The sequence below is a fragment of the Prunus dulcis genome, chromosome 1 (assembly GCF_902201215.1).
Source record: "Prunus dulcis chromosome 1, ALMONDv2, whole genome shotgun sequence".
Lineage (NCBI taxonomy): Eukaryota > Viridiplantae > Streptophyta > Magnoliopsida > Rosales > Rosaceae > Prunus > Prunus dulcis.
Genome location: NC_047650.1, coordinates 28916935 through 28927754, shown reverse-complemented (window position 1 = coordinate 28927754; position 10820 = coordinate 28916935). Strand labels below are relative to the sequence as shown.

Sequence of the window (10820 nt, the reverse complement as noted above, 5' to 3'; positions counted from 1 at the left end):
TTCTTATAAGTGGGCCCGGAGTTTTCCCATGCATGTTATATGTAATGTGGACCTGGTGGAGTGGAACTTGGTCCTCACCTTTTAATTTGGCTTGGATTATACATACATAATAGGCTTAAATGTCAAAATGGTCCCTATGTTTTATTTATTTGGCCAATTTAGTCCCAATGTTTTTAATTTGGTCGATTTGATTCTTGTGTTTTACTCGATTAGCCAATCCCACCCGTTCCGTTAAGTCACCATTAAAAATTAATTTAAGAAACCGTAATTGTTAAAAAAAAAATTGCTAATTTCATTTTACAAATAAAAAACACATGAATAATAAATAAAAAAACACATGAATAATTAACAAAATAAGAATATTTTTAAAGAAAGAATAGGAAACCACCCACCACACCACCCAACTACTGTAAGCCCTCTTCTTGTCTCAAGCAGCCACTACCCAATCACTATGAGCCATCCCAGCAGCCACCACCACTCTCTCTCTCACCGATCCATCCCACCCACCCCACAACTACTTCGTCTCTTTTTCCTCTCTCTCTCTCTCAATGATCTTCACCCGACGGTCCCAAACCTTGTGTCGATTTCCTTGGTGGCGTAACCCCACAAGTCGTCACCTCCTCGCCTCAATCTCCCCCTTGCCTCACCACAACAACAATCTCCATTGTTTTCCACCCCCGCCGAGCTGCACCCCTGCATCGATCCCTCATTGCCAACGCTTTTTTTACATTTTCTTTTTAGTTAGTCAATTATTTTTATTTTTTAAAATTCAGAGTAGCTTTGAGAAAAGTACCTCCTCTCCCTTTCTAATACATAAAACATTAGTTTTTATAAAGAGAGAAACCTGTAAGAGCAACTCCACCCATTTGCCATTTGTCATGGCAAGGGGGGACTAGGGTAGCTACTATTCATGTAAATAGTGGCATCCCTTGCAAAAAGCAATGTGTATTTCCATTCGCTGGCATGGCAAAGGGCAAATACAATTCATTTTTTTTATTTTTTTTCAAAAATTTGTTTACCTAAACAATTAATTTGGATAAGATTTTTGAGTTCGTACGAGTCAATATTTATTTTAAAATTTATATCTCAATCAGGTAAAATTTTCGGATAAGATGATAAATAAAAATACAATTTAAAAGTGAATAAAATGTTGAGTAAAAAGTGAATAATAGTATAATTTCCAGAAAATGTATGAGAATTTGGTGTTGAAAGTGAAGAGTATTTGTAGGTATTTATAGAAAAAAATTGCATAATTTTTTTGGTATTTTTTAAACAAAAATTTCAAAAAATTTTCAAAATTTTATAACAAAAAAAAAAAAAAGCCCAGCCGTTGGATTGGAGGAGAGCAGGCAGTCGGAGAGCCCAAACGATGACACCTGTCTTCTAGCTGTTGGTGAAGCGCATGGCTGACGTCAGCGTGCACTGACATCATCTCCCCCCTCGGGCGAGATCTGCCTTCGGACCAGCCCGTCTTCGTGGGTCCCACCTCCAGCCCGGGCAATAGTGGCCCACTGAAACTGGCTTTTTGGCTTGGACTCCCCCCAGCCTCGGCCTTGGGCTTCTCGCTAGAGTTGCTCTAAGAGAGAGGGAGAGAGATACGCATAGGAAGACCACCTTTTAGGTTTCTCTCTAGTTTTTTCAAACAGTCAATTATTTTGTTGTTAAAAGTTTTTTTATTTTTTAAGTTGAAATTTTATGTTTTATTAAATAATTAGAGATTTTTAATAAGTTTAAATAATATTTATGAATTTTTTTAACAGTAATTTAACGGAATAGACAACATTGGCTAACGGAGTAAAACACAATGACTAAATTGGCTAAATTGAAAACATAGGGATTAAATTGACCAAATGAGTAAAAAAAAAGAGGACAATTTAAACATTTAAACCTACATAATATTTAATATTTAATAATCATAGACAGGGTCTTGGGTTAGTGCGACGTAATCGGACCTACCTAGACCTATCTTGGCAAATTTTTTCGAGATATACCTACCCAGGGAAATTTTGGTATCGCGATAGATCTTTCTCAGTGAAATTTTGTCGGATTTCGACAAAAAATCACTTGTTAAAATCTACCTCAAGACACACTTAACTAACTAGAGTTAGATTCGGTTGTGTCGTACAACAACCTATCATTTACCATTTTCCAACAAAAAATCCTTGCCATTTTACCTAAGTACGAACAACAATTTTACAATTAATAACAAAAAAAATATCATGTGATTTGCTTTGATCAATAAGAAAGTTAAATTCTCATTTTGGGAAAAAAATAACGACAACATAATATTATCCTACCAGTTTAATTAACATTTTTTCTCCAAAAAAAAAAGAAAAAAGAAGTGAACATTTCCAATTCATCTGACTCAACACATAAGGGACGAGTGCTAATTTTATCCTCCTCATACTTTTCCGTTATATTGTACTTTCACATCCCAAAATGTGGCCTCAGAGCATCCATAGTGGGAGGGTGTATTTTTCAGGGGTGTAAACCCACTTTTACATTCCCTTTACACCTCCGGGAATTGTATATGTGATTTTTGTTCTAGTGGAGAAGATGTATAATTGATTTCTTTCACCTTTTCTGCTGTAGGTCACACTTCTATCCCTTTTTTTTCCTCACCTTTTCTCATATAGGTCCCATCTGCAAGAGATGTAAAAAAAGATGTATATGTGCATCTAAATTTGCATCTCATGGTGGTGATGCAAATTTACACTCGTTTACACCTCTCAATTGCGGGTGATTTCGATCACAAAAAGTGTATATTTAATATATACATCATTATACACCCTCCCATTGTAGATGCTCTCATACTCAAAGTCGTTTATTTTATGTAAAAATATTTACTAATAATTTACGTAAAAGATTAACCAAATCAAAATTATTTAATCATTTAACTTTCATTAATTTGGAAATACATTGTTTCGATTAAGCACAAAAATGATCACGAATGTTAGAATGTGTATCAAGTCTTATGCAAAGTAATAAAAATTAAAGTAAGGAGTTTGTATCTCAACTAGTTAAGATTATTTATTTATACATCCACCTGAGGTATTTGATTCGATTTTTTCCCCTAATATCGCATTTATAAATTTTAAAATATAAAGATTAGATGCCCAAGCCCAATTAGGTATGGAATCGGTTGAGCTGGGCTTGCCCAGAGGAAAATTTGATATATTGCAAACAGCCCAGATAAGCTTTAGCCTTGTTACGTCCCGTTTTCAATTGCATATGAATTGGTATCCACCCGTCATACCCAATTACCCGACTTGCAAGCCCAATTCATTCGGCGGCTGAATTATACAGCAAACCCAACAATGGAGTGGACGGGCGAAGACTGACGAGTGTCTGTTACGCAGTTGAGAGACTGAGAGTGGTGACGATGAAGAAGTTGGCATTCTTAGGTTGCTGGATATTGCTCCTGGCATCAATCTTAGCCGTTGATGCTAAATCGGACGGGTTGGGTGAATGGCATATCCTCACAAAGCAAAATTTCTCTTCTCAGATCCGTCTCCACCCTAACATCCTCCTCATTGTAACTCTTCCATGTAATCTCTCTCTCTCTCTCTCTCTCTCTGAGATCCTAGTTCCCAATATTATCATAAATTCTTAATTTCTAATGATTAATTAATTATTTTGAGTTAAACTTGAATTCTGTGCAGGGTCGGGCGAGTCTCGGTCGTTCATGAAAGACGTAGCTCGCTTGGTCACCGATAGACCTGAAGAGTTCAGCTCACTGAAATTGATGCTTATGCACAGAAACACAGAGAAGTTGTTAGTGGAAGCCATTGGTGCTACCACAGACGCAGAGGAAACAACAGTTTTGTACTATCACCATTCTGTGTCGTACAAGTATCGAGGAAGGCTTCGACCACAAAATGTATTGTCTTCACTACGTCCGTACGTGTCGATTGAACCCGAAGAACTTCTCTTCAAGTCCCTGACAACTCCGGAGGACTTGAAAGCGTTCCTTGATTCAACTGACAAAGCTTTGCTTCTCTTCGAGTTCTGCGAATGGAGCTCTAAATTGCTGGCCAAGCGGAAAATGAATGGAACTGATCGCAGTGGTTTTGGTGTGCAAGGTAAGGTTTAAAACCAGCTTCTTTATGTAGTATTTTCGTAAATATTGAAATGACCATGAGAAGCATTACCTCTTAGCTTTTAGAGCAGTAGCAAAGCATTATTTGAAGTTTGCAGTACAAATTATCCAAATAGAAGCCATAATCAATATGGAATGTCGTTGTCCGCTTTTGTGTGAGTTTTCATGGTTATTTTGTTCTACATTGATGTTGATAACAACATTTCTTTGCAGGGGATCCTATTGGATTGAACTTCAGTGTAGAGGCGAATAGATCACCAGCACACTTGGGGAAGAATAACCAGAAGGTCGCGGGTAGTTTCTAATTGCCAGTGTTGTGATACTAATTTACGAAATGAAATTTAGGAGCAAAAGTTTAGTGATGTATTTGCTGCTGTTTTCTTTTTGGGGAAAAAACAGGGCATGGAAACTGCAAATATGAAGTGTAGCGTTGATTATGGGCTTGGTGGAGTTCCTTGGCTTGGGGGCTTCAGCACAGTAAATGACAGCGCTTCTTTGGAGAGGTCGGAGAAAATGAGCCCTGGAGTTGCATCATTCTGTACACATAAAGAGTATCAGCTGTTTGACTCTTTCTTCTCGAAGTTCATGACTGTTGCGCGAGAGTTCTTCCTGCCTCCTGAAAGGCGTAAATTTGGTCTGGTCTCAGAGAGATCGATGCTCTCAAATCTTGGGGTTGAAGATTCCGGTTCATGGTTGGCAGTGCTTTACTTTTCTGGATGCCCCAGTTGTTCAAAGGTTATTAAAAAAGAGGATGACCTCAAGAATGCTTTACAAATGGATAATTTGGTTGTTACAGAGGTGAGTTATCTATTCTCCCCTTTATACCTCACCCTTTGTTGTTATAATCTTTGCCTTATTTGTTTCCTATTCCCGTAGTATTACTTCCAGTTTATATTTCCTTGCATACTAAGGGATTAAAACAGACTGTGTAGATGCATAGTATCTCTTCGTGTATGCTTACTTCCTTTTTCTCTGTGCTAAACTAGTTATCTTATAATTTAATATGCATTTTCGATCCATAATATTGTGTAGCTGGAAGGTGATGGCAACACTTTGGAGCCTGCTTTTCCTGCGAACCAACCATCAGTACTTCTATTTGTGGATAGATCATCTGAATTGTCAGAGACTAGAATAAAATGTAAGGAAGCTCTTGATGCTTTTCGAGAGCTGGCACTGCACTATCTTGTTTCACAACAAGTTGATGGGCAACCTGAAGACAAGTCTGAGACGTCCAAGGTCGAGGATTATCACGCATTAAGGAGTAAATCTGGACATCCTAAGCTAAAATTATCTCGGGCAGCTCAGATGATCAAACTAAAAGACAAAATGTCTAATTTCATGATTGTAAATGAGGGAAAACAAGTCACTTTGGATAAGATATCTTTGGATCTACAGGGCAGTTCCTTGAAGGAGATCTTGGATATCGTACTTAAGCAAAAGAAGAAAGCTAAATTAAGCTCACTTGCAAAGGAGTTAGGTTTCCAACTTTTATCAGATGATATGGACATCAAGTTAGTGAATACAATGCCTGTACGGACAGAAGTTCAGTCTGATCAACGTACACAAGAGCTATCTAAGGAAGCCACTATTACAAGTAGTGTTGACTCAGACAAGGATCAATTTCCACAGGGGACTAGCATATCTACTGAAGAGCATCTGGAAATTTCTGAAGTCACTGGTTCTGAAATCTCTTTTCAAAATGATGAAGAGAAAACAGCATATGTTGATGAAAGTAAGCAGTTCTTATCTGTAGATAGTGAGCAAAATCTTGCAGATCATAAACTTGATACTGCTGAAGATTTAAAGGTAGAAGAAGAAATCTCTTCACAGGTAGATAAGTCAGGGGAGCAACAGCTTCATTTTCAAGGTTTCAAGGGTTCTTTTTTCTTTTCTGACGGTAATGATCGATTACTTCATGCTCTGACTGGTGGGTCAAAAGTTCCAGCTGTGGTGATAGTTGATCCGGTTGCTGCGCAGCATCATGTATTGTCAGAGGAGACAAATCTCAGCTATTCTTCACTGGCTGATTTTCTTGCTGAGTTTGTTAATGGAAGTCTTCTTCCATATCAACAGTCTGAATCTGTTCTTCATAGATCTAGGGAGGCCACTCAACCACCATTTGTTAATCTGGATTTTCATCAGGTGGATACTATCCCTCAAGTGACAAGTCGTACTTTCTCTGAGCTGGTTATTGGGTTTAATCAATCTGACACTGATGCTTGGAATAAGGATGTCTTGGTCCTTTTTAGCAATAGATGGTGTGGGTTTTGCCAGAGAATGGAATTGGTTGTTCGTGAAGTATACCGGTCTATGAAGGATTATGTTAAGATGCTGAAAAGTGGATCAAAGAATGAGAAAACAATGTTTCACGATGGTAAGTACTTTTTGTCAGTGGTAGGTGCTCAGTTAAGTGTTTGTTCTCTTGGCCCTAGTTGTTATTCTCGTCCCACAGAGTTCCTGTTAAGTATTAATTTGCATATCCTAATAATCTTATAAATATGGACTCAAATGCTGTCCACTGTCGATTTACTTATTCTTTAGGGAGGAAATATTAAAAGATATCTAATTGTTATTTTAGTGGGGTTTTATATCTATACAAAACTTATTTTCTATCATTATTCATTTTTTTGTTCAAGAACATAAAATGGTAATTTCCATGTTTAATCATTTTTGGTCTTACAGTTCAAATATTCACATGAGCAGCTACATCTGACAGGTGACTTGAAGGATGTAATGCTGAAGCTTCCGTTTATATACTTGCTGGATTGCACATTGAATGATTGCAGTTTGATACTGAAATCAATGAATCAGGTGTGTCTTGTCTTGTGGAATGCACAAAAATATCTCCTGGTATAAATTAATAATATTGTAAATACGTGTCTATCTATTCTTCTCATCAACCTAGCTGGCTATTAAAATTATATTTGTAATGTCATGTTTTCCATTGATGACATTTCTAAGTAGCCTATTGTTCTGCAAACTACTGAACAACAACAATTTTTTTGAGTTGTTCTGAAATAGGAGGCAGTTTTGTCTTCTTTCTGATCATTTGGTTTTTTGTTGGAAAAAAAAACAGAGGGAAGTTTATCCTGCCCTGGTGCTCTTTCCAGCAGAAAAGAAGAATGTTCTCCCTTATGAAGGGGATATGGCGGTCACTGAAATTTTCAAGTTTATGGCTGATCATGGAAGCAACTCTCATCATCTTATCAGTGAGAAGGGTAATTCTATTTAATGTGTGACTAATGCCTATGGTTTATTAGGAAGAATCTTGTTTTGGGATTGGAAGAGTTGTAGTTTTTTTTTCTTTTCTTTGAAGGTGGGTGCAGTTTTGGTGGCATGAACTTCTTCCTTGCTCAAGTTGTCTGCTTGTTTGATGGTTTTGTAGGAATCTTATGGACTGTAGCTAAAAAGCGGGGAAGGAATCAAAATTTCTTTAAGGTCCAGTTATCTGATATTCATGAGGAAGGTCCTATTGAAAAGGACACACTTCATGAAGTACTATTAACAAAGACGCATAAACAAGTCATTAGAGACGATCAGGCCAAGTCTCACACATCACAAGGTTTCAATGAAGCAGCCCTGCGTGTGGTGACCGGTTCCATTTTAGTTGCTACTGATAAACTTACTGTACATCCCTTTGATAAATCTGAGATTCTCATTGTCAAGGCAGATCAAGTTACTGGATTTCAAGGTCTGATTATTAACAAGCATATCAGATGGGATGCTCTAAATGAATTGGAACAAGGGCTTGAGATGTTAGCAGAGGCCCCTCTGTCCTTTGGAGGACCACTTATAAAGGGTGGAATGCCTCTTGTGGCATTAACTCGAAGATTTGTCAAGACCGAGTATCCGGAAGTCCTACAGGGTGTTTTCTTTCTCGATCAATTAGCAACAATTCAAAAAATCAAAGAGCTCAAGTCAGGAAATCAATCTGTCAGTGACTACTGGTTTTTTTTCGGGTATTCAAGTTGGGGATGGGACCAACTATTCGATGAGATTGCCGAAGGAGCTTGGAATTTAAGTGATGATGGCCTGAAGCATTTAGATTGGCCATTGGGTTGACTATTTTTGATATTGACATGATAGAGCTTTTGGATTATCGCATACAATACAACACCATGTGATATGTTTGTAACTTTGTAATATCGGTAATATGGATTTTGCTTTGTTTTGTGCCGAAAATTGTAAATATTATCAGCATTTCTAATTCATTTCATTACTAAATTGAGTTAAAGGCTTGACTTTACTTGGATGTAACCCTCATGAGAATTTAATCGATCTTCTGTTTTTAAGTTTTGGCTCATTTTTGACTCGATACTCACTTTTTGTTTGGTATGCTATCTTTTTAGAATGTCGCTGTCGTTTAATTCGCAAGCTCCAACAGAATAAAATGCGGAAATTGTTTGAAAAAACATTTTCAGCCCTTCTGGTAACATCGTCCAATATTGAGGTAAACAACCTTTTTATTTTATTTAATTTACTTTTCTGCAACTTCTAAGAAAGGAAAATAAAAACGTATAAGATATCTCTTAAGTTCTTTTTTGTTTACAGATTTTGAATATTTTTAATGTTTTCAGGGACTAAAAAATAATAAACTCTAAACAATTTGGGCTTCGCTTGGCTGGGGACAAAATTTTAATGACTTCTCCTTTATTTAATTTTCCATTTTTGTCTGTATTTACGTTATACCTGACGTGTTTTGGCTATGACAATTCTACTGAGAGAGATGCCGCAGTTGAAACTTTGTTTATATATATATATATATATATATATATATATATATTTGTCCTAAAGGTACAACTTCAGTCAAACAAAGAATCTAGTGTTTTAATACCAAATTCATATTCATACAATATATATATATATATATGCATGAAAAATGATTTCCGCAATTCAATCATCTTTCTGAGTCACTTTGTTTGACTGAAGTTGTACCTTAATATTATATATATATATATATAGCACATGAGGGAGGGAGAGAGAGAGAGAGAGAGAGAGAGAGAGAGAGTTGAAGATGAGCAACAACAATGCAACCTCAGTGCCGGAAGCATATCCAATGAACGGTGGAGATGGCACATACAGCTACACCAAAAACTCTTCTTACCAGGTTCTTTCAATTCTACCTACTTAAATTATGTGCGTCGTCTCTCTACTTTTCCACTTCATCATGGTATACAGCCCAGAAAACCAACTATGATCTTGTTATTGGTTTTAAATATCTTTTTATCTCTTTCCTGTTTTTGCTTTGTAAAAATTTTGTCTTGCTCTTCCAACAGTATCCACGTTTGACTTTTCCTTGGTTATATTAGTTCAAGTACATAGTTTTCAAGTTAAGGGAGGGGGCTTAATAATAACAGATATATACTTGAACTATTGTGCAGAGAGCAGCTGCAAATGTTGCAAAGACTCTAATTGATGAGGCAATAGCAGAGAAACTTGACATAGAAGATTTTTCTTCTGCTTCAAGCAATGCATTTCGCATAGCGGATTTGGGATGCTCAGTTGGACCAAACACTTTCGCATGCGTCCAAAACATAATGGAAGCGGTGAAACAAAAGTACGGATCCCAAATGCCTGACTTCCATGTGTTCTTTAATGACCACGCAGCCAATGATTTCAATACCCTGTTTGCCTCTTTGCCTCCGGAAAGGCACTACTTTGCAGCTGGTGTGCCGGGGTCTTTCCATGGCCGGCTCTTCCCCGAGGCCTCTCTCCATTTCGCGCACTCTTCATATGCAACTCACTGGCTCTCTAAGCTACCAGAAGAAGTCACAAACAAGAACTCTCCAGCATGGAACAAGGGCAAGATTTACTATACAACTTCCCCTGACCAAGTATTTAATGCTTTCGCAGCCCAATTTCGTACGGACATGGCAATATTCTTGGAAGCTCGGGCTAAAGAGCTTGCGGCTGGTGGAATGATGGTGCTAATTATGCAAACCATCCCAGATGGGATCCATCAGTCTCGCATTCCAACTGGCATCATGTTTGATTTTCTGGGGTCTATTCTCATGGAGATTGCAAAGGAAGTAAGTTAATAACAGAACTCAATCTATAACTCAGAGACTTATAGCTTATAGTTTTTTTTTTTTGGTTTTGTTTCTTGGGTTTTAATTTATAGGGTTTGATAAGTGAAGAAGAGGTGGACTCATTCAACATTCCAGTGTACACTACGACTCCAAATGAGATGGCAGAGCTGGTAGAAAGAAATGGAAGCTTTAGCATAGTGAAAATGGAGTCAACAAGCCCCTGGTTAAAAGTTGGTCACATAGTAAACAACACGCCGCAGAAACTGGCGAGGGAGCTAAGAGCTGGCATGGAGGGAGTTTTCAAAACTCATTTTGGAAGTGACATTGTTAATCAAGTGTTCGATAGGCTCAATGATAAAAGTGGCCAACTTATCAACCAACTAGAGTCCAGCCACAGACAAGGAACTCAGTTGTTTCTTGCTCTGAAACGCAAATGAAAGCAAAGCTTCTCAATTATAATATTTGTATTCAGATAAATATACTAGACCACAAATAAGGTTGTGCGCATAGGCCTGCGGGTGCGTGTGATAACCATTTTTTCGGGGTTAATTTATACTTTTTTGTTTGTAATATCACTTCTATGTGAGACTTGTATTTGATTATGCTTATGCCTATAAAATAACTAAATAACCAACTTAAGAGAGATGTCATGTGTTACGAAATGCTCAGATCGGTGCCACATTTAGGAAACC

General features: G+C 37.4%; 2 protein-coding genes across 2 annotated transcripts; both read left to right on the top strand.

Annotated features, from left to right (window-relative positions):
- Window positions 1-3287: 3287 nt before the first annotated feature.
- Window positions 3288-8391, top strand: LOC117616103. Its single transcript, XM_034345313.1, has 8 exons — window positions 3288-3548; window positions 3663-4082; window positions 4313-4386; window positions 4499-4897; window positions 5132-6473; window positions 6816-6910; window positions 7176-7317; window positions 7485-8391. The coding sequence occupies exons 1-8, from the start codon at window positions 3383-3385 to the stop codon at window positions 8159-8161; spliced, it is 3315 nt and encodes a 1104-aa protein (XP_034201204.1). The 5' UTR covers window positions 3288-3382; the 3' UTR covers window positions 8162-8391.
- Window positions 8392-9082: 691 nt separating this feature from the next.
- LOC117616108 (loganic acid O-methyltransferase-like) lies at window positions 9083-10796 on the top strand. Its single transcript, XM_034345322.1, has 3 exons — window positions 9083-9206; window positions 9481-10128; window positions 10221-10796. Exons 1-3 carry the CDS (start codon window positions 9114-9116, stop codon window positions 10563-10565), a joined length of 1086 nt encoding a protein of 361 aa, XP_034201213.1. The 5' UTR covers window positions 9083-9113; the 3' UTR covers window positions 10566-10796.
- The last annotated feature ends 24 nt before the right edge of the window (window positions 10797-10820 follow it).